This window comes from Engystomops pustulosus, chromosome 3 (genome assembly GCF_040894005.1).
Source record: "Engystomops pustulosus chromosome 3, aEngPut4.maternal, whole genome shotgun sequence".
Taxonomy (NCBI): Eukaryota; Metazoa; Chordata; class Amphibia; order Anura; family Leptodactylidae; genus Engystomops; species Engystomops pustulosus.
Genome location: NC_092413.1, coordinates 67,058,086 through 67,082,059, shown reverse-complemented (window position 1 = coordinate 67,082,059; position 23,974 = coordinate 67,058,086). Strand labels below are relative to the sequence as shown.

Genomic DNA, 23,974 nt, shown 5'->3' with positions numbered 1-23,974 from the left:
TGATCACTACTTTATCTATCTCATACCTATTTCATACTATCTATCTCTAAATACTTAGTTCAATTGTAGATTTTGTGCTGCCATAGAACCTTTTTGAAAGGGAGATATAAAGGATTTTTATAAAGGGAGATTCAGGAAATAGATGAAAAAGTAAGGAATCCAAGATGTTTGTGTGGAAAACATCAAGTGTAAATGAAGTGGGAAGAAGAAAGTGAAATATTAACAATAATTAATTGCAATTACTATGGATTATACCTGTGTTACTTCGTATAATAAAAGAGGTTGTTTCAAGTCCCTTTCTCACTTATTCCATGGCTATTAGAGTACCAGAAGTTGCCAAGCACTACATGCGGCTCCATTCAATTGCAAGCAATGAATCGAGAAGCAGGTTGTATGCTCAACCTGTCATTTCATTTATTTAGTGAAAATGGGACTCCCATTATACAGAATTCCGGAGGCCCACTTTTGTGATTGATGTGGGTCCCAGCAATGAAATTCCTACTGATCAAATTGTTATCCCTTATTGTACTTTTGTACTCAAAGGTCCTGGATTTTGTATAACCCTAACAACATATCTCATTAAAGGATTTTTCTAGTTACCCCATATTGAGTCAGGGAAGAATTTTTACCCTTTTATGGGATAGTTGTTGTACATCCTGTACGGGTTTGGGATTCATTAATCACTGTATAATTATCTGTTGGACTTTGAACAAATTTTAACACTAATGATAGGCGAGAAAATACATTACAAAATTACATACAATACAAAAATCAAGATTATGTGAAAGGGGACCACACGTCTCATAGCAGTCATTGGAGCCCAAAAGCTTATCATGAATTCCATTTACTTCTAAGGGATTTATGGTTTAAATCAAATGACAAACAAATAACAGAATTCTGCAATAAAAGGAAGCTAAAAGGGCATTAGGGCTCAATTGCCCTCCCCTCCTTTACCCCCGTTATCACACCTCTGGCTAGGGGATGAATGTCAATTTTGTGAAAACCCCTTTAACAGACTTAATCTTTGTTTTGTTTAACTATCATAAATTATACTACAAAATGTATGAGATTAGGATAACTCTTGTTTTTGTGATCAATCCCTTTTCTTTTCTTTTTTTTTTGTAGTGGCTGTGTCTTTAAGAAACCAGAAAGTCAGTATTCCACAAAACCAAAGTTTTGGTGTTGTTTCAGTTTCTTCCAAAGTTACTCTTCCTACTTTAACACAATTAACTGTCTGCTTTGAGGCTGCCAAAACCAACAACAGCAAAGAGAACTGGAGGGTTTTTTCTTACAAAAGCTCAAACACCGACCTACTTAGCTTTGGAAAAGATGTTCATGGGTATGTCCTGTCTGTTTTGGGTGTTCCATGCATTCTTGATCCTGCCCTGCTTTCACATGGTAGTAAAGAATTCTTTACAGAATCATTTCAACAGTTGTGTATTATCTGGCATAATCGTTCGGAGCAAATATTTGTGAGCACAAAAAGCGGCTACCAAGCTGTTTCCTGTCCAGACGCAAAAGACCTTACCATTCCAGGTAATGGGAATTTAACACTGGGCTCCTACGGTTCTGGAAGTGAGCCATTTGAGGGAGATATTTACAATTTCCGTCTCTGGGACATAGCAATGGAAGCAATCACTCTTTCAAACCTCAGCTGTGAAGTACAGGGAAACATTATAAATTGGGAAAATGACTTTTGGAACATCCCATCATGGGCAAGAAAAGCAGAAAGCAACCTTAGTTGTGGTGAGTATGGTTTCACAAATCTTCTTATGTAATTTTTTCCGCTCTGGTATAATTTAGGCTATTGTCTGTAAGAACATGTGTTTCTTATTGACAACATATGTTGGAATGTTGAAATTGTACTTAGAAAGCTACTAATGTGTTAAATTATTCTGCTTTTTATTTTCCAATTTCTCTGCATTAAAATGAAGGTATGCTTTATTGTAATATGATAACAGGAGTTCTTATTAGGCTCAAAGGGCATTCTCCTACAACAGCTTTGCATTAAAGCGTAACTATAAAGCTATAGTGATTTTAACAAATTATAATGTGTGATTCCCTTTTGAAAACAAACAGAACGATGCCTACTTTGTGCTGCTCGTCCTTTTCTTTCCATAGTTATGGCATTTTCTGTTCTGAAAGTGTTTGACAAAAATTCTTCTCATCAGAGGGGAAGTGGGCGGAGACTAATATCTGTCAGTCTATGCCCTCAGGCTGAGGCCAGCTAGTTTGCCCATAGATCCCATAATGCCTTGTATTCTCTCTCAAAGTAATGTAGCATTAAATCTATTTAGTTTCCCACAAGTAAATCCACTGAACACTGCACAGTGCACAAACAGGATGTATATGGTGACTAGCCTGGCATCTTCCATCATATGAAGGAGCAGGGAACATGTAAAAATTTTATAGAAATCATTAGTACACCAGTTACATGCAATCTATAACATGTGCTGTGTGAACACGAAGGGTAAATAGCTTATCTGGACAGAGCTGATACTGCAGATGACAATGTGGGGGATGTGAGCAGTAAGAAGACACTAGACAGACAGAAAAAACTTCTGTAGAATCACAGACTGGGATGGAGGGACTGATAGGGAATAGGATAGATCTTGCACCTTAATATTCTGTGCAGGAGACATCTGCATACACATCCAGCTCTGCTGCATACACTGTTCTGCACAATTTCAGCCCTGCTACATTCACTGACACATGACCTCTTCCCCTATGAGCAGGGAGCAGCATCTCCTCCTGTCCCAGGAAACCAACCAGAAACAAAGTGTAAACAACATACAGATTTGTAAGGCTTCTAAGCACATGGAGAAGAGGTAGCTATTGCAGCAATGAGGTATTGTGAGGGCTATAGCAAGGAAACTACTGAATATAGGTAATAAAGATAATAGGCAAAGTTGTTTTACATCCCAAGAGCTATTGATTTGTGAAAAATAAAAAAACCTTTGCAGTTACTCTTTAACATAGATATTTCCTAAATTACATGTCACATAATACTTACATTTGAAACATAAAATTTCAACATTTTTCACATTTAAATAGAAATTGGCATACATCAGAATATGTCATAAATAGTATGGTCAAAATACAAAAGATGGAGCACTACTATGGATCCAAGGGATCAAGTCCTGGTTAGGGTGCAAGCCTCCAACAAATCCAAATCACAGGAATGTATTAGGCAATATCCTGAAAAAAATTCAGAGAGGCATCACAACATACAATTGATGTGTTTATTCACCCATGGCACAAGATGTGGTGTTTCTGCTCCCGAATTGAGCAATTTTTAACCATGCAAATTAGTGTTACAAGGCAGGACTTTATAGCCACAGGAAGTCATGGCTGGGATATCTCATAAATACTATACTATATAAATACTATACTATTTAAGGAATACTCCTTAATACTCCCTCAATATGGCCCAACACATTAAAATGCCTACACTTGTTCCACTTCTCTGTGCTCTCCACCTTATAATGTCCCCTCAATGTAACCTCTACACTAAATGTGGCACCCTTCGTAAAAATGTCCACTGTAAGGAGCACACCACCTACTAATAGTCACACTACATAATAGCCATACACTAAACCATCACACTGCTTAAGTCATCTAACCCCTTAATAACCTTAAGCATCTCTGGGGTTCGGTGAGTGCCGGGTTCCGCCTCCAGGCAGGACCCGGTTATATGTAACTGAGCATGCACAGCATTGCAGAGTAAAGGCTTGAACAAGCAATCGGATGAATGCTTGTTCAAGCCAAAGGGTGGAAAATGTAAAAAAGTAAAAATCATTACTTATAAGCCCAATTACTTATAAAATCCAAATAAAGTATATAAAACACAAAAACACACAAAAAAGTACATATTTGGTATCACCGAATCCGTACCAATCTATATAAAAAAAAAAAGAAAAAAGAGAAAAAATTATGAATTTTTTGAAAAATTTCACTTTTTTGAAATGCAAAATCATTACATTTTCAGGTAGTTAGATTTACCACCTAAATAAATTGCTGAATATCATTTCCTATATGTCTATTTTACATTTTTCATAATTTTTGAAATGTCTTTTAGGAAGATTGTTAACCCCTTGAGATTTTCATAGTATTTGAATAAAAATGAAGGTGAAATTTAGAATGGTAAAATTTTGTTGGTTATACGTTCATTTAGCCCTAAAATGTACACATTTCCAAAAGATAAAAATACAAAATTCACCATACAATTTGTTCTGCAGTTTCTCCCGAGTACAGAGACCCCCCACATGCTGTTACTTGTTTTATGGGCACACAGCAAGGCTCACAAGGCAAGGAGGGACCTGCAACTGCCAGGATTTTAGTTTCCTCATTGGTCCCTTTTGTAGGCTATAAAATTTTTGCTTTTTTGTTATTGGGGCCATGTAAAGGCATTTTTTTCGCGGGATGAGATGCTTTTTCCATTGTTACCATTTTGGGGTTGATATCCCCTATTGTTGAAAATTTAGGAACTTTTTTTAGGACAGGAGTAGGAAAACTTCAATTCTGTACTGGATTTTTTTGGTGCTCACTATATAGCCTAATAATCATGTTATCTTTATTCTATGGGTCCAGGTGGCACAACATTTTAAATTTTTTGGCTATGGAGCTGGTTGATGGCTTGTTTTTTTTGGGACTATATATGTGGGGTTTGTGTTATAACACAAAAAAAGTCTAAATCATAAGTCTCTTTTATATGTTATGGGGCTTTTTTAGTGGAAAACATTTTTTTTTTTACTTTTTCTACCATGCAAGCTGAACAAGCAATCATCTTACTGGCAGTGCCTGCAGGCTATGCTGGGGACCAGATCGGACCCTAGCACTTCCATAGCAACCATCGGCGCCCCCCGATCGCCGCCCCCCAAAGGCAGGTTGAATGCCGCAGTTGCGTTCACCGTGGCATTTAACGGGTTAAACACCTGCGATCGGAGCCCACTCCGACTGTGGGTGTTACACTGGGGTGCCGGCTATTAGTTACAGCCGGCACCCCATGTTTACCTATGCCGGTTCGGCTCCAATCCAAGCTGCTTGTACTCTACTGAGTAGAGATGGAGTGATTTCTGCTCAAAGTCCAGGGTGTCAGTTTTTGGGGTTCTGTATCCTCGAAATTTCAATTGTTTTTTGTTGCTAAAGTAGATTTCAAGAAATCCGTGTCAAATCCACATACTGTATATATTTGAGTATAAGCCAAGTTTTTCAGCACAAAAAATGTGCTGAAAAACTTCACCTCGGCTTATACTGGAGTCATAAAAAACCCCACTTTACTCACCTTCCGACGCCCCACCCGGCGCGCTGTCTGTCGCAGGGATCGTGACATCAGCTGCTGGACACAGAAGAAGAAGACCTGCCGGAAGGGCATCGGAAGGTGAGTACAGTGTTTGTTTTTTTTTTCTAAAGGAATTGTTCTACGGGCAAGGGCTGGGCAGGCTTTATATTACAGGCAGGGGCTGGCAGGTTGTATACTACGGGCAGGGGATGGGAAGGCAATGTACTACGGGCAGGGGCTGGACAGGTTGTGTACTACGGGCAGGGGCTGGACAGGCTGTATACTATGGGTAGGGGCTGGGCAGGCTGTATGCTACAGGGGGCTGGCAGGCTGTATACTACTGGGGCTGGCTATATACTGGGAGGCTGTGACCAACGCATTTCCCTCGGCTTATACTTGAGTCAATAGGTTTTTCCAGGTTTTTTTTTTGGTTAAAATTAGGGGTCTCAGCTTATACTCGGGTTGGCTTATACTCAAGTATATACTGTAGCTGGTGGAGTGTTTTTTTTCTCAAAGTCCAAGTGGTTTTTTGTTGCTAAAGTAGATGTCAAGAAATCGGTGTTAAATCACTATAGTGGTGTCAATTCCAGGTGTCAGTTTTTGGGGCTCTGTATTCCCCAAATTTTAATTCACCAATTACCAGGAACTGGAATTGTCACCCACTTCCACACGTTGTTGCACTTTCTGGCCTCCTGCTGCCAGCACCTCCACACTCCATGTTGCTGCCACCACCAGAATTGTGCCTCATGCTGATGCTACTGCTGCCGCCCACCTACACACACTGTCATTGTGCCACTCTCTGACCTCCTGCTGCTTCTGCCGCCACCTCCACTCTTTGTCATTGTGCCACTTTGTGGCCTACCATGTTGCTGCCACCCCCAGAATTTGTCATTGTGCCATTCTCTGACCTCATTCTGCTGCTGCCACCTCCACACTCTGTCATTGTGCCACTCTGTGGCCTACTCATGCTGCTGCCAACTGACTGCTGACGTTGCCACTATGGTTGGTTTTCCCCTTCATTTCATTTGTCAGAAGGAATGAAAATCTTCAGGATTGATAGCCAAAAGCGGGAGTGGATACAGAACTCAGAGGATATGCAAATATCCCATTTACTGGTCATCTCTGCTTTGGATCAACTCCTGTTTGTTTTTGGCTTTGGAAAAAATAATGATGATGGATGCAGACCTCTACAGCGCATGAGCCTCCTCCTACATCTTTTGACCTAGCAATGATCCTGGTTTAGGCCCAGAAACTTTGTTTCCATTTAGATATTCCTATTTTGGACAATCCATAAGATGGATTTTGTGAACACCATATCTGTTTTTGGAGGGCATGGTAATAATTATGGAGTTTCCTGGCAGAAAAAATGCTATAAAGTGGTGGCACAAACTTTATATTTTGTTCCCCTCCATAGGGTAGGATAGAACTTGTGAGGGTGTTAAAGGAATATAAATAGAGATGAGCGAACATACTCGTCCGAGCATTAGCGTACTCGTAACTGCTCGTTGCTCGGACGAGTATTTCGCCCGCTCGAGAAAATGGCAGCTCCCGCCGTTTTGCTTTTTGGCGGCCAGAAACAGAGCCAATCACAAGCCAGGAGACTCTGCACTCCACCCAGCATGACGTGGTACCCTTACACGTAGATAGCAGTGGTTGGCTGACCAGATCAGGTGACCCTGGGATAGACTAGCCGCTGCCCGCGCTGCTCGGATCATTCTCTGTCTGGATGCCGCTAGGGAGAGAGCTGCTGCTGCTCAGGGAAAGCGTTAGGGTGTTCTATTAGCTTACTGTTAGGCAGGAGTGATTCTAAAAGAACCCAACAGCCCTTCTTAGGGCTTAGGGCTTAGGGCTTAGGGCTTATAACGTTATAATTTTTTTTTTTTTTTATTTGCAGCTAGTACCATATTGTGAGGAATTAGCAGGGGGACTTGCTACCGTTGTGTTTAGCTCTTAGTGACACACATATCCACCTCAAACACCAAAGTGGGAAAATTTATTAGGGGTTTGAGTAGAATTAGGCACAGTCTGCCAGTTTCTTTTTATTTTACGTTTATTTTTTTCATAACTCAGCGTCATCTCATCTGGCATAGTAGTGTGCTGTAATACTTGGCTAGAAAATAGCCATAGGAGAATACAAACGTCTTAATTACGCCTACAGTAGCGTTATATATATTTGATTTCTGGTTGATCTGCTGGTGGCTGTACTTGCTGCAGTGCATCTACTATCAAATTGGGAGCAATTTGGAGTCAGACTTGCGACCACTGTGTTTTAGTGACGCACATATCCATTGCAAAGACCGAAGTGGGAAAATTTATTAGGGCCCGGGGTTGTATTTCAATTAGGCACAGTCTGCCAGTTTCTTTTTATTTTACGTTTATTTTTTTCATAACTCAGCGTCATCTCATCTGGCATAGTAGTGTGCTGTAATACTTGGCTAGAAAATAGCCATAGGAGAATACAAACGTCTTAATTACGCCTACAGTAGCGTTATATATATTTGATTTCTGGTTGATCTGCTGGTGGCTGTACTTGCTGCAGTGCATCTACTATCAAATTGGGAGCAATTTGGAGTCAGACTTGCGACCACTGTGTTTTAGTGACGCACATATCCATCGCAAAGACCGAAGTGGGAAAATTTATTAGGGCCCGGGGTTGTATTTCAATTAGGCACAGTCTGCCAGTTTCTTTTTATTTTTACGTTTATTTTTTTCATAACTCAGCGTCATCTCATCTGGCATAGTAGTGTGCTGTAATACTTGGCTAGAAAATAGCCATAGGAGAATACAAACGTCTTAATTACGCCTACAGTAGCGTTATATATATTTGATTTCTGGTTGATCTGCTGGTGGCTGTACTTGCTGCAGTGCATCTACTATCAAATTGGGAGCAATTTGGAGTCAGACTTGCGACCACTGTGTTTTAGTGACGCACATATCCATCGCAAAGACCGAAGTGGGAAAATTTATTAGGGCCCGGGGTTGTATTTCAATTAGGCACAGTCTGCCAGTTTCTTTTTATTTTACGTTTATTTTTTTCATAACTCAGCGTCATCTCATCTGGCATAGTAGTGTGCTGTAATACTTGGCTAGAAAATAGCCATAGGAGAATACAAACGTCTTAATTACGCCTACAGTAGCGTTATATATATTTGATTTCTGGTTGATCTGCTGGTGGCTGTACTTGCTGCAGTGCATCTACTATCAAATTGGGAGCAATTTGGAGTCAGACTTGCGACCACTGTGTTTTAGTGATGCACATATCCATCGCAAAGACCGAAGTGGGAAAATTTATTAGGGCCCGGGGTTGTATTTCAATTAGGCACAGTCTGCCAGTTTCTTTTTATTTTACGTTTATTTTTTTCATAACTCAGCGTCATCTCATCTGGCATAGTAGTGTGCTGTAATACTTGGCTAGAAAATAGCCATAGGAGAATACAAACGTCTTAATTACGCCTACAGTAGCGTTATATATATTTGATTTCTGGTTGATCTGCTGGTGGCTGTACTTGCTGCAGTGCATCTACTATCAAATTGGGAGCAATTTGGAGTCAGACTTGCGACCACTGTGTTTTAGTGACGCACATATCCATCGCAAAGACCGAAGTGGGAAAATTTATTAGGGCCCGGGGTTGTATTTCAACTAGGCACAGTCTGCCATTTCCTTTTTTATTTTACGTTTATTTTTTTCATAACTCAGCGTCATCTCATCTGGCATAGTAGTGTGCTGTAATACTTGGCTAGAAAATAGCCATAGCAATAGGATAGCATCGTTTGGTTTTAAAAACTAAAAAACACAAAAAAAAAACAAAAAAAACAAAAAAAAAAGGTAAAAAAAAAATACAAGTTATAACTCTCATTTTCAAAATGTTTAACCCGAGGGCTAGGGGTAGAGGACGAGGGCGGGGACGTGGGCGTCCAACTACTGCAGGGGTCAGAGGCCGTGGTCCTGGGCAGGGTGAGACACCACCTGCTTATGAGGGAGCAGGGGAACGCCGCAGAGCTACACTCCCTAGGTTCATGTCTGAAGTTACTGGGAATCGTGGTAGAGCACTGTTGAGGCCAGAACAGTGCGAACAGGTGATGTCGTGGATTGCCGACAATGCTTCGAGCAATTTGTCCACCAGTCAGTCTTCCACGCAGTCCACCCATGTCACCGAAATCGGCACTCCTCCAGCTCCTGCACCTCAGCCTCCTCCCCCCCAGTCTGCCCCCTCCCAGCAAAATTTGCCATTTGAACCGGCATACTCTGAGGAACTGTTTTCTGGACCCTTCCCACAGTCACAAACCACTTGTCCGGTTGCTGATGAGCAATTTTCCGATGCCCAGGTTTTCCACCAGTCGCAGTCTGTGGGTGATGATGACCTTGTTGACGTAGTGGAAGAAGTGTGTAAAGAGGTGTCCGACGATGAGGAGACACGGTTGTCAGACAGTGGGGAAGTTGTTGTCAGGGCAGGAAGTCCGAGGGGGGAGCAGACTGAGGGATCGGAGGATGATGAGGTGACAGACCCAAGCTGGGTTGAGAGGCCGGGTGAACACAGTGCTTCTGAGACGGAGGAGGGTCCTCGACCAGAACAGGTTGGAAGAGGCAGTGGTGGGGCCAGACGGAGAGGCAGGGCCAGAGCTGGTGCATCAGCGCCAAATGTGTCAACTAGTGAAGCTCCCGTGGCGAGGGCTCCTGCGGCGAGGGCTAGATTTTCAGAAGTCTGGAGGTTCTTTAAGGAAACACCGGATGACCGACGGACTGTGGTGTGCCACATTTGCCAAACCAGGATCAGCAGGGGTTCCACCACTACTAGCTTAACTACCACCAGTATGCGCAGGCATATGAATGCTAAACACCCCACTCAGTGGCAACAAGCGCGTTCACCTCTGGCCGTGCACACCACTGCTCCTTCCCCTGTGTCAGCTGATAGTCAGCCCCCTGCCCAGGACCCTGCCACAAAAACCCCATCATCACCTCCACGATCCTCCACAGCATCCACCAGCGTTCAGCTCTCCATACCCCAGACGCTGGAGCGGAAACGCAAATATAGTGCAACCCACCCGCACGCCCAAGCCCTTAATGTGCACATCTCCAGATTGCTAAGCCTGGAGATGCTGCCCTATAGGCTAGTAGAGACCGAGGCCTTTCGCAGCCTCATGGCGGCGGCCGCCCCTCGGTATTCGGTCCCCAGCCGCCACTACTTTTCCCGATGTGCCGTCCCAGCCCTGCACCAGCACGTGTCAGACAACATAATCCGTGCCCTGACCAACGCCGTTTCTGACAAGGTCCACCTGACCACGGACACGTGGACGAGTGCTGCCGGGCAGGGCCACTATATATCTCTGACGGCACATTGGGTTAACTTGGTGGAGGCTGGGACCGAGTGTGACCCTGCGGCTGGTCATATACTGCCGACGCCGAGGATTGCGGGGCCTACCTCGGTCCAGGTGTTTGAGGCCTACTATGCCTCCTCCTCCTCCCACCCCTCCTCCACCTCCTCCTCCGAACGACCATCCGTGGGCATGGCGCCATCAGTCGGTAGCTCTAGGCACAGCAGCAGTGCCGTCGCTAAGCGACAGCAGGCGGTGCTCAAACTGCTGAGCCTAGGCGATAAAAGGCACACCGCCCAAGAACTATTACAGGGCATCACGGCGCAGACTGATCTGTGGCTGGCACCGCTGAACCTGAAGCCAGGCATGGTTGTGTGTGACAACGGCCGTAACCTGGTGGCGGCTCTGCAACTCGGCAGACTGACACATGTGCCATGCCTGGCCCATGTGTTAAATCTGATAGTTCAGCGTTTCCTCAAGACATACCCCAATCTGTCTGATTTGCTCACGAAGGTGCGCCGCATCTGTGCGCATTTCAGGAAGTCCAGCACAGATGCTGCCACTCTCAGGGCAGCGCAGCGCCGCCTCCAACTGCCCGCTCACCGACTGTTGTGCGACGTGCCCACGAGGTGGAATTCAACACTGACCATGTTACCCAGAGTTTACCAGCAGCGCCGAGCGATTGTAGACTGCCAGATGTCAACTTCCACCAGAACTGGTAGTCAGGTCAGTCAGCTTCCTCAAGTCTACAATGAGGAGTGGACGTGGATGTCTGATATCTGTCAGGTGCTGAGTAACTTTGAGGAGTCAACACAGATGGTCAGTGGCGATGCCGCCATCATCAGCCTCACCATCCCGCTGCTTGGCCTGTTGAAAAACTCTCTGGTCAGCATGAAGTCGGAAGCTTTGCGCTCCTCACAAGAGACAGGGGAAGAAGATTCCCTTGTTGATAGCCAAAGCACCCTTAGGTCTGTTTCTCAGCGCATATCGGAGGAGGTGGAGGTGGAGGAGGATGAGGAGGAAGAGGAGGAGAATGTTGGCGTGACACAAGAGGGGACCATTGTTGAGTCCTACACTGTTGAGCGTGTATGGGCAGAAGAAGAGGAGTTGGAGGAGTTGGAGGAGGAGGAAATGGACAGTCAGGCCAGTGAGGGGAGTGAATTCTTACGCGTTGGTACTCTGGCGCATATGGCAGATTTCATGCTAGGCTGCCTATCCCGTGACCCTCGCGTTCAAAGAATTTATTCCAGCACCGATTACTGGGTGTTCACTCTCCTGGACCCACGGTACAAGCAAAATCTTTCCACTCTCATCCCTGGAGAGGAAAGGAGTGTGAGAATGCATGAATACCAGCAGGCCCTGGTGCACAAGCTGAAACAGTATTTCCCTTCTGACAGCGCTAGCGGCAGAGTGCGTAGTTCTGCGGGACAAGTAGCGAGGGAGAGTAGGCGAGCAGGCAGCTTGTCCAGCACTGGCAAGGGTACGCTTTACAAGGCTTTTGCCAGCTTTATGTCACCCCAGCAAGACACTGTCACCTGTCCCCAGTCTCGGCAGAGTAGGGCTGATCTTTACAGAAAGATGGTGAGGGAGTACGTAGCTGACCATACCATCGTCCTAAATGATCACACAGCTCCCTACAACTACTGGGTTTCAAAGCTGGACATGTGGCACGAACTGGCGCTCTACGCCTTGGAGGTTCTTGCCTGCCCTGCCGCTAGCGTCTTGTCAGAGCGGGTTTTCAGTGCAGCTGGTGGCATCATCACCGATAAGCGTACACGCCTGTCGACTGACAGCGCTGACAGGCTAACGCTTATCAAGATGAATAAAGCATGGATTTCTCCTAATTTCAAATCTCCAGCAGGTGAAGGAAGCTCAACCTGAATAATTTATCCACTCCTCCTCCTCCTCATTTTCCTCCTTCTCCTCCTCTTTCTACAGTAAAGCAGAGGAAACTGGCTGTTTTTTGACAGGGCCCACTGGCTCTAGGTATAGTACTTTATGCATTTAATTTTTCTGGAGGGCCACCGACACGGTCCTCTGTTTTAAACAATTTTTGGGAGTGCCACATACAGGCACTCAATCTATTCAATTTTTCTGGAGGGCCACCTTTCCGGTCCTCTGTTTTAAACAATTTTTTGGGACTGCCACATACAGGCACTCAATCTATTCCATTTTTCTGGAGGGCCACCTACCTGCTCCTCTGGTTTAAAAACTTTTTGGGACTGCCACATACAGGCACTCAATCTATTCCATTTTTCTGGAGGGCCACCTACCTGCTCCTCTGGTTTAAAAACTTTTTGGGACTGCCACATACAGGCACTCAATCTATTCCATTTTTCTGGAGGGCCACCTACCTGCTCCTCTGGTTTAAAAACTTTTTTGGACTGCCACATACAGGCACTCAATCTATTCCATTTTTCTGGAGGGCCACCTACCTGCTCCTCTGGTTTGAAAACTTTTTTGGACTGCCACATACAGGCACTCAATCTATTCCATTTTTCTGGAGGGCCACCTACCTGCTCCTCTGGTTTGAAAAATTTTTTGGACTGCCACATACAGGCACTCAATCTATTCCATTTTTCTGGAGGGCCACCTACCTGCTCCTCTGGTTTGAATCATTTTTTGGACTGCCACATACAGGCACTATCCAAATTGAATTGTCTCCATAGCAGCCTCCACACGTTGTCTCCATTGCTACCTCCAAAAGTCGTCCATATAGCTGCCTCCATACATCGTCCCTTTATCAAACGAGGTTTGTCAGGCCGAAATTTGGGTTGTTTTCATGGATTCCACATCAAAGTTGTTAACTTTGTCGCCACCCTGCTGTGTTATCCACAAAATACACTGGCAAACTTTTACCATTTACGGATATTATTTCAGCGCTTCTTGCGCATCTGTTTACATTCCCCTCACCCGCCATATCCTAAACTTATAAGAACGCTACTACACTTGATCTTATACAAAAGGTTCTTAGAAGTGCTGTTTGGGGAGTATTCTAGAGACAGGGGCTTGGATTGGCGAAAGCTCGCCTAGCAGCGGAGCGCCAGCTCCATGCGCATCATGCGCTTCTTGCGCATCTGTTTACATTCCCCTCACCCGCCATATCCCAAACTTATAAGAACGCTACTACACTTAACTTGGTGCAGGCTGGGACCGAGTCTGACCCTGGGGCTGGTCCTATACTGCCGACGCAGAGGATTGCGGGGCCTACCTCGGTCCAGGTCTCAAAGGCCTACTATACCTCCAAATCCTCCCACCCCTCCTCCACCTCCTCCTCCTCCGAATTACCATCCGTGGGCATGGCGCCATCAGTCGGTAGCTCTAGGCACAGCAGCAGTGCCGTTGCTTAGCGACAGCAGGCGGTGCTCAAACTGCTGAGCCTAGGTGATAAAAGGCACACCGCCCAAGAGCTATTGCAGGGCATTCCACATCAAACTTGTTAACTTTGTCGCCACCCTGCTGTGTAAGCCACAAAATATACTGGCAAACTTTTTTCATTTACGGATATTATTTCAGCGCTTCTTGCGCAGATGTTTACATTCCCCTCACCCGCCATATCCCAAACTTATAAGAACGCTACTACACTTGATCTTATCCGAAAGGTTCTTAGAAGTGCTGTTTGGGGAGTAGCCTAGAGACAGGGGCTTGGATTGGCGAAAGCTCGCCTGGCAGCGGAGCGCCAGCTCCATGCCAAGAACCAACTAACATAGTTTTAACTGCAGCACCTTTAATCTACTACTAGTTCACTGCCTCCATACATCGTCCCCTTATCAAACGAGCTGTGTCAGGCAGAATTTTGGATTGTTTTCATGGCTTCCATGTTAACTTTGTCGCCACCCTGCTGTGTAATCCACAAAATATACTGGCAAACTTTTATCATGTGCCAATATTATTTGAGCGCTTCTTGCTCACCTCCTTTGGTTCCTCTCTGCTACCCATTGGTTTGAAGCCTGAGTCCATTTAGGGTATGTCGCCATGCCACTCTCTAGCCTTCCGCTGCTGCCGCTGCCTCTGCATGCCGTCCCCTATAGTGTCAGGGTCAATTATTGGATGTTTTAGATGCTATCTAGCTTCATTCTGTCACTCTGTCATGGCCATGCTGTTGGCCATAATTTTGGCATAATGGTGCATTTAAGCAGCCTCAGAGGCATCCATGCATGCTGCCCCTGCTGTTTCCTGTCCATTTCCGTGGTGTTTCCATCCTTTTCTGAGGTTCCCAGGTGTTTGGCCAAGCTTCCCTGTGCAGAGCCTTGGTCCCCTTGAAAAATGCTCGAGTCTCCCATTGACTTCAATGGGGCTCGTTACTCGAAACGAGCACTCGAGCATCGGGAAAAGTTTGTCTCGAATAACGAGTACCCGAGCATTTTAGTGCTCGCTCATCTCTAAATATAAACCTTTCTGTGGTATTAGCATTTTATACATTATAATTCTTCCTAGCCAAGATAGTACTTTTTTAATGTATTTTCTCCATGTATGATTGAAGAGCAGGTATCAGGAAGAGGATATTGGTTTTCTGCCAACAATTTTTAATTATCTTCTGTAAGAAAATCTGGGATATTAAAGCTAAGGTCAATCATTTCCTGGCATTAACTTTATGTGAACAGATTTTGCCTAATAGATTCTAAATTTTCCCTAAGAGTCTGTAAGGGTTTGAAAATTTCTAAGATTATATCATCTGCAAATAAACCAGGTTCATCATAGTGTGCACCTTCGGGCAGAGCGCATTTGCGCTTACAGATGAAGAGCTGATGGAAGAGGAGCGTTGGGGAGCCAAGGGGAGCATCGGGCAGCACTGGAAGGTGAAGTATGGAGGTTTATTTTTTTATATACCCATGGGCTGCAGAGCATCGTATCAATAAGAGGGGGGCTGGATGCAGGGCATCGTATCAATTAGAGGAGGGCATTTTATATATGGGGAGCTGGCTGCAGGGCATTTCATAGGTGGGGGAGCTGGCTGCAGGGCATTTCATAGGTGGGGGAGCTGGCTGCAGGGCATTTCATCAATGGGAGGGGCTGGCTGCCAGGCATTTAATATTGTGGTGGGCTTTCTGCATGTCATCTCATCAGTAAGGGAGGGGGATGCTGGGTATTTAATCATTAGGGGGGACTGTCATTTCATAATTGAGTGATGATGGCTGCAGAGCATTCCATCATCAGTGAGGCTAAAGGGTGTTTCATTATTTGCGGAGGGTTGCATGAGGCATTTTATTTCTAGGGGCTCTGCTGCAGAGCATTTTACAGAGGTTGTGACCAATGCATTTTAATCCATAGGCTTATACTCGAGTCAATATGTTTTCCCAGTTAAAGGGGCTTCGGCTTATACTCAGGTTGATTTATACTCAAGTATATACGGTCCATCAAAAAGGATTTAACATAAAATGGATGTGTCTATATTAGAGATGAGCGAGCACTAAAATGCTCGGGTGCTCGTTATTCGAGACAAACTTTTCCCGACGCGCGAGTGCTCGTCTCGAATAACGAACCCCATTGAAGTCAATGGGAGACTCGAGAATTTTTCAAGGGGACCAAGGGTCTGCACAGGGAGGCTTGGCCAAACACCTGGAAACCTCAGAAAATGATGGAAACACCACGGAAATGGACAGGAAACAGCAGGGGCAGCATGCATGGATGCCTCTGAGGCTGCTTAATCGCACCATTATGCCAAAATTATGGGCAACAGCACGACGATGACAGAGTGACCGAATGAGGCTAGATAGCATCTAAAACATCCAATAATTGACCCTGACACTATAAAAGACGGCATGCAGAGGCAGCAGCGGCAGGCTAGAGAGTGACATGGCGACATACCCCAAATGGACTTCAAACCAATTTAAAAAATTTCTTTTGGCGAGGATAACGTGTAGCACTGTATGTATCAGTATTTTGCCTGGTTAAGGCGTAAGAGAGGAACCAAAGGAGGTGAGCAAGAAGCGCTGAAATGATTTCCTATGTGAACAAAAGGTTGACGGTATATTTAGTCAATAACACAGCATGGTGCCGACATAGTGACCAAGTTCCATAACGTATCTGGTGAAATACCCGAAAAATGAGCCTGACACAGCTCGTTTGATAAGGGGACGACATGTGGAGGCAGCCATGGAGACGACTTCCATGATTAAGAGTGACAGTATGGGGCATCCATATTGCGCTGCTATGATTGAAACTTCAGGTCTCCAGCATGGCGGCGACAGATGCGCCGAGTTCCATTATGTATCTGGTGTGAGACACTGAAGGGGTTAACTGTGGATGGGCGGTATGTTTCCCCTAGGTTTTGCTATTATGCAAGGCCTTAGTGCTGAGGTTGGGTGTCCAGCACCTTGGACACAGGTGATGGGAGCAGCACAATCAGTTTTTTTTTTAAAACCGCTCAGCAGAGCTGAGAGTGTTGTCTCTCTCTGGAAGGAGGCTGGAGAGCACACAGCCCTGACCTCTGTGCCTGGAGCAGCCAAGTGATTTTGTATAGTGGTGAGTTAGTGAACACCTGTATAGTTAGCACCCTGACGGGTAGGATTTTTGTTTGTTTAATGCCTGAATGTAAAGGCTGTTTTATTTTGCTGCTACAATAAATGCAGGCTAGACCTGTTTTGGACTGTACTTTGGTGTCGCTACCACGGTCTCTACTGGGCCAAATTCCCACATAGGTGAAACACCTGAAAATTCTGCCTGACACAGCTCGTTTCATACAGGGATGATGTGCTGTATATCCTCTAACGCTCCAGCATCTGGGATTTAGACAGTTGAAAGTTGCGCATGGAGACATTGGTGGACACTGTGGAGGATCGTGGAGGCGAAATGGACAGGAAACAAATGGGCAGTATGCATGGATGCCTCTGCGGCTGCCTAATCTTGGGATGGCACTGGCGGTCTGCTGCCAGGCGCGCTTTCGCCTGTCCAAGCCCCTGTCTCTCGGCTCCTCCCAACCCAAAATGGGCCTGGGGGCCAGAAGCGTTTACTTTGAAAAAATTATAATTTTCAATGCAGGCGGGGGCTACAAACAGCACTTCTAAGAACCTTTTGTATAAGATCACGTGTAGTACTGTTATTATAAGTTTTGGTTATGGCGGGTGAGAGGAAAACAACCCAAAATTCTGCCTGACACAGCTCGTATGCTTAGGGGACGATGTAGGGAGGCAGCTATATGGACGACTTTGGGAGGCAGCTATGGAGATGATGTGTGGAGGTAGCAATGGAGACAACGTGTGGAGGCAGCTATAAAGACGTGTGGAGGCTGCTATGGTGACAATTAAATTTGGATAGTGCCTGTATGTGGCAGTCCAAAAAAGTTTTCAAACCAGAGGAGCAGGTAGGTGGTTCTCCAGAAAAATTAAATAAATTGAGTGCCTGTATGTGCCACTCCCAAAAATTGTTTAAAAGAGAGGACCGGGTAGGTGGCCCTCCAGAAATATTAAATTCATAGAGTACTATAGCTAGAGCCAGTTGGCCCTGGCAAAAAATTGCCAGTTTCCTCTGCTTTAGTATACAAAGAGGAGGAGAAGGAGGAAAATGAGGAGGAGAAGTGCATACATTATTCGGGTTGAGCTTCTTTCACCTGGTGGAGAATGGAAATCCTGAGAAATACAGGCTTTATTCATCTTGATAAGTGTCAGCCTGTCAGCGCTGTCAGTCGACAGGCGTGTACGCTTATCGGTGATGATGCCACCAGCTGCACTGATAAACCGCTCAGACAACACATTAGCGTCAGGGCAGGCAAGAACCTCCAAGGCGTACAGCGCCAGTTCGTGCCACATGTCCAGCTTTGAAACCCAGTAGTTGTAGGGAGCCCTACTCTGCCGAGACTGGGGACAGGTGACAGTGTCTTGCAGGGGCGACATAAAACTGGCAAAGGCCTTGTAAAGCGTACCCCTGCCAGTGCTGGACAAGCTGCCTGCTCGCCTACTCTCCCTCGCTACTTGTCCCGCAGATATACGCCCTCTGCCGCTAGCGCTGTCAGAAGGGAAATACTGTTTCAGCTTGTGCACCAGGGCCTGCTGGTATTCTTGCATTCTCACACTCCTTTCCTCTCCAGGGATGAGAGTGTAAAGATTTTGCTTGTGCCGTGGGTCCAAGAGAGTGAATACCCAGTAATCGGTGCTGGAATAAATTCTTTGAACACGAGGGTCACGGGATAGGCAGCCTAGCATGAAATCTGCAATATGCGCCAGAGTCCCAACTCGCAAGAATTCACTCCCCTCACTGTCCTGACTGTCCATTTCCTCCTCCTCCAACTCCTCTTCTTATGCCCATACACGCTGAACAGTGAAGGACAATGCTCCCCTCTTCTGTCTCGCAAACATTCTCCTCCTCTTCCTCCTCATCCTCCTCCACCTCCTCCGATATGCGCTGAGAAACAGACCTGAGGGTGCTTTGGCTATCAACAAGGGAATCTTCTTCCCCTGTCTCTTGTGAAGAGTGCAAAGCTTCTTACTTCATGCTGACCAGAGAGTTTTTCAACAGGCCAAGCAGCGGGATAGTGAGGCTGATGATGGCAGTATCCACACCGACCATCTGTGTTGACTCCTCAAAGTTACTCAGCACCTGACAGATATCAGACATCCACGTCCACTCCTCATTGTAGACTTGAGGAAGCTGACTGACCTGACTACCAGTTCTGGTGGAAGTCGACATCTGGCAGTCTACAATCTCTCTGCGCTGCTGGTAAACTCTGGATAACATGGTTAATGTTGAATTCCACATCGCATGTCGCACAACAGTCGGTGAGCGGGCAGTTGGAGGCGGCGCTGGGCTGCCCTGAGAGTGGCAGCATCTGTGCTGGACTTCCTGAAATGCACACAGATGCGGCGCACCTTCATGAGCAAATCAGACAGATTGGGGTATGTCTTGAGGAACCGCTGAACTATGAGATTTAACACATGGGCCAGGCATGGCACATGTGTCAGTCTGCCAAGTTGCAGAGCCACCACCAGGTTACGGCTGTTGTCACACACAACCATGCCTGGCTTCAGGTTCAGCGGTGCCAGCCACAGATCAGTCTGCGTCGTGATGCCCTGTAATAGCTCTTGGGCGGTGTGCTTTTAATCGCCTATGCTCAGCAGTTTGAGCACCGCCTGCTGTCGCTTAGCGACGGCACTGCTGCTTTGCCTAGAGCTACTGACTGATGGCGCCATGCCCACAGATGGTAATTCGGTGGAGGAGGGGTGGGAGGAGGAGGAGGCATAGTAGGCCTTTGAGACCTGGACCGAGGTAGGCCCCGCAATCCACGACGTCGGCAGTATGTGACCACCCCAGGGTCAGACTCGGTCCCAGCCTCCACCAAGTTAAACCAATGTGCTGTCAGTGATACATAGTGGCCCTGTCCGGCAGCACTCTTCCACGTTTCCGTGGTCAGGTGGACCTTGTCAGAAACGGCGTTGGTCAGGGCACGGATGATGTTGTCTGACACGTGCTGGTGCAGGGCTGGGACGGAACATCGGGAAAAGTAGTGGCAGCTGGGGACTGAATACCAAGGGGAGGCCGTCGCCATGAGGTTTTGAAAGGCCTCGGTCTCTACCAGCCTATAGGGCAACATCTCCAGGCTAAGTAGTTTGGAGATGTGGACTTTGAGGGCTTGGGGTGTGGGTGGGTTGCACTGTACTTCCTCTTGCGCTCCAGCGTCTGGGGTATGGAGAGCTGAACACTGCGCGTGGAGACATTGGTGGATGCTGTGGAGGATCGTGGAGGCGAAGGTGTGGTTTTCGCACAGGAGGTGTTTGGGCCGGGGTCCTGGGCAGGGGGCTGACTAGCAGAGGCATCAGATGACACAGGGGAAGGAGCAGTGTTGTGCCCGGCCGGAGGTGAACGGCCTTGGTTCCATTGAGTGGGGTGTTTAGCAATCATATGCCTGCGCATACTGGTGGTGGTTAAGCTGGTAGTGGTGGAACCCCGCACAGGTTGCTCACCTCAGTCCGTCGGTCATCCGGAGGACTCGCCTCCGTCTCAGAAGCACTGTGTTCAGCCGGCCTATCAACCCAGCTTGGGTCTGTCACCTCATCATCCTCCGATCCCTCAGTCTGCTCCCTGCCCTGACAACAACTTCACTACTGTCTGACAACCGTGTCTCCTCATCATCCGACACCGCTTTACACACTTCTTCCACTACGTCAACAATGTCATCATCACCCACAGACTGCGACCGGTGGAAAACCTGGGCATCGGAAAAGAGCTCAGCAGCAACCGGACAAGTGGTTTGTGACTCTGGGAAGGGTCCAGAAAACAGTTCCTCAGAGTATGCTGGTTCAAATGCCAAATTTTCCTGGGAGGGGGCAGACTGGGGGAAGGAGGCTGAGGTGGAGGAGCTGGAGGAGTGCTGATTTCGGTGACATGGGTGGACTGCGTGGAAGACTGACTAGTGGACAAATGGCTAGAAGCATTGTCCGCAATCCACGACATCACCTGTTCGCACTGTTCTGGCCTCAACAGTTCCCTACCACGAGTCCCAGTAACTTGAGACATGAACCTAGGGAGTATAGCTCTGCGGTGCTCCCTCATCAGCAGGTGGTGTCTCACCCCGCCCAGGACCACGGCCTCTGACCTCTGCAGTAGTTTGACGCCCACGACCCCTAGCCCTCGGTTTCAACATTTTCAAAATTAAAGTGTAAACTGTAAATTTTTTTTGTGTTTTTTTTGTGTTTTTGTATTTTTAACAAAGCAATGCTATCCTATTGCTATGGCTAGTTTCTAACCTACACTGACAGCACACAACAGGATTTTGTGCTGTGCCTGATGACTTTTAGTTTTGAAAAAAAAAAAAGAAAGAAAAAGCAGACTGTGCCTAATTCAATCAAACCCCTAATAAATTGTCCCACTTAGGTGTTTGAGATGGATATGTGTGTCACTAAGAGCTAAACAGAACGTTTGCAAGACTCCCTGCAAATTTGTCACAATATGGTACTAGCTGCACTACTAGTGCCAGCAAAGCGAGCCTCAAGCAAATCAACAAAAAATAAAATATATAACGCTATTGTAGCCCTAAGAAGGCCTGTTGGGTTCTTGTATGGCTAGTTTCTAGCCTACACTGACAGCACACAACTGGATTTTGTACTGTGCCTGATGACTTTGAGCTATAAAAAAAAAGAAAAGTAAAAAAAAAAGAAAAAGCAGACTGTGCCTAATTCAATCAAACTTCTAATAAATTGTCCCACTTAGGTGTTTGAGATGGATATGTGTGTCACTAAGAGCTAAACAGAACGTTCGCAAGACTCCCTGCAAATTCGTCACAATATGGTACTAGCTGCACTACTAGTGCCAGCAAAGCGAGCCTCAAGCAAATCAACAAAAAATAAAATATATAACGCTATTGTAGCCCTAAGAAGGCCTGTTGGGTTCTTGTATGGCTAGTTTCTAGCCTACACTGACAGCACACAACTGGATTTTGTACTGTGCCTGATGACTTTGAGCTATAAAAAAAAAGAAAAGTAAAAAAAAAAGAAAAAGCAGACTGTGCCTAATTCAATCAAACTTCTAATAAATTGTCCCACTTAGGTGTTTGAGATGGATATGTGTGTCACTAAGAGCTAAACAGAACGTTCGCAAGACTCCCTGCAAATTCGTCACAATATGGTACTAGCTGCACTACTAGTGCCAGCAAAGCGAGCCTCAAGCAAATCAACAAAAAATAAAATATATAACGCTATTGTAGCCCTAAGAAGGCCTGTTGGGTTCTTGTATGGCTAGTTTCTAGCCTACACTGACAGCACACAACTGGATTTTGTACTGTGCCTGATGACTTTGAGCTATAAAAAAAAAGAAAAGTAAAAAAAAAAGAAAAAGCAGACTGTGCCTAATTCAATCAAACTTCTAATAAATTGTCCCACTTAGGTGTTTGAGATGGATATGTGTGTCACTAAGAGCTAAACAGAACATTCGCAAGTCTCCCTGCAAATTCGTCACAATATGGTACTAGCTGCACTACTAGTGCCAGCAAGGCCAGCCATAAGCAAATCAACAAAATATATATATAACACTATTGTAGCCCTAAGAAAGCCGGTTGAGTTCTTGTATGCCTAGCTTCTGACCGACACTGACAGCACACAACTGGATTTTAAGTCACTTTAAGTTTTGAAAAAAAAAGAAAATCGTCAGACTGTGCCTAATTCAATCAAACCCCTAATAAATTGTCCCACTTAGGTGTTTGAGATGGATATGTGTGTCACTAAGAGCTAAATAGAACGTTCCCAAGTCTCCCTGCAAGTTCCTCACAATATGGTACTAGCTGCACTACTAGTGCCAGCAAGCCCAGCCACAAGAAAACAAAAAAATAATATAAAATATAACGCTATTCTAGCCCTAACAAGGGCTGTTGGGTTCTTATAGATTGTAGAGAGAGAGACAATAATGTCAAGAAAAAACACAGGTTTGTATGTGCGCGCTGCCCCTAAGTCTAAATAAGAAAGATGGGCTCTGGATAGTGACGAGTATTTTATTATTTTTCAGGGTTCTTATAGAATCACTCCTGCCTAACACTAAGCTTATATAACACCCTAACGCTATCCCTGCAGCAGCAGCAGCTCTCTCCCTAACGGCATCCAGACAGAGAATGATGCAAGCAGCGCGGGCAGGGGCTAGTCTATTCCAGGGTCACCTGATCAGGCCAGCCAACCACTGCTATCGACGTGTAAGGGTACCACGTCATGCTGGGTGGAGTGCAGAGTCTCCTGGCTTGTGATTGGCTCTGTTTCTGGCCGCCAAAAATCAAAACGGCGGGAGATGCCATTTTTTAGAGCTGCCGAAGTATTCGTCCGAGCAACGAGCAGTTACGAGTATGCTAATGCTCGAACGAGCATCAACTCGGACGAGTGTGTTCGCTTATCTCTAGTCTACATGTATCCATTTATGCTATCTGAGTATGATAAATATTTTCTAAAACTTTATGAAGGGTTATTTCCCCGCAATGCATAGTGCCTGCAAATCTAAGCACAAGAAAGTATTTTCTGTGATATTTATAATTGCGTAATTCATCTTGTGACAATATCCCTTTGTACTTTTCTAAGCTATTTTGAAACTGTTTCTATATATCACAATATCTTGTTTAACTTATTCATAAGTAAAAGGTTAACATGTTTTATTGTTCTTGGAACTTCAAGGTATTAGCACTTTGACTAACATAGTTTTATCACTAAAAGTAGTGATTAAATGTTGCAACTTCTTGTAAAACAAGTTTAATACTCACATAAATTTAATATGTGCATATGACTAGCACAGAGTTTTCATACTTCAGAATTCTCTGTGTTAGGTGACATTTATTGTTATTTAAAACTGTTATTAATTTTGGCAAATATGAATATATTTCTTTTTTATGTACATTATTATTGGGGAAGCCATTTTCCTCTTTGTTTCAAAGGGATGTTTTACTTAAGCCACATGGGATTTAGACAACTGCAGAGC

The 23,974-nt window shown here is 45.4% G+C and overlaps 1 protein-coding gene across 6 annotated transcripts in view; it reads left to right on the top strand.

Annotated features, from left to right (window-relative positions):
- Positions 1 to 23,974, top strand: part of ADGRG6 (adhesion G protein-coupled receptor G6) — a 538,359-nt gene that overhangs the window by 232,852 nt on the left and 281,533 nt on the right. For all 6 annotated transcript variants that reach the window (XM_072140986.1, XM_072140983.1, XM_072140981.1 and 3 more), the window contains one exon: positions 1,126 to 1,746. In XM_072140986.1, the coding sequence (XP_071997087.1) occupies positions 1,126 to 1,746 (621 nt within the window). The remainder of the gene's footprint in view (positions 1 to 1,125; positions 1,747 to 23,974) is intronic.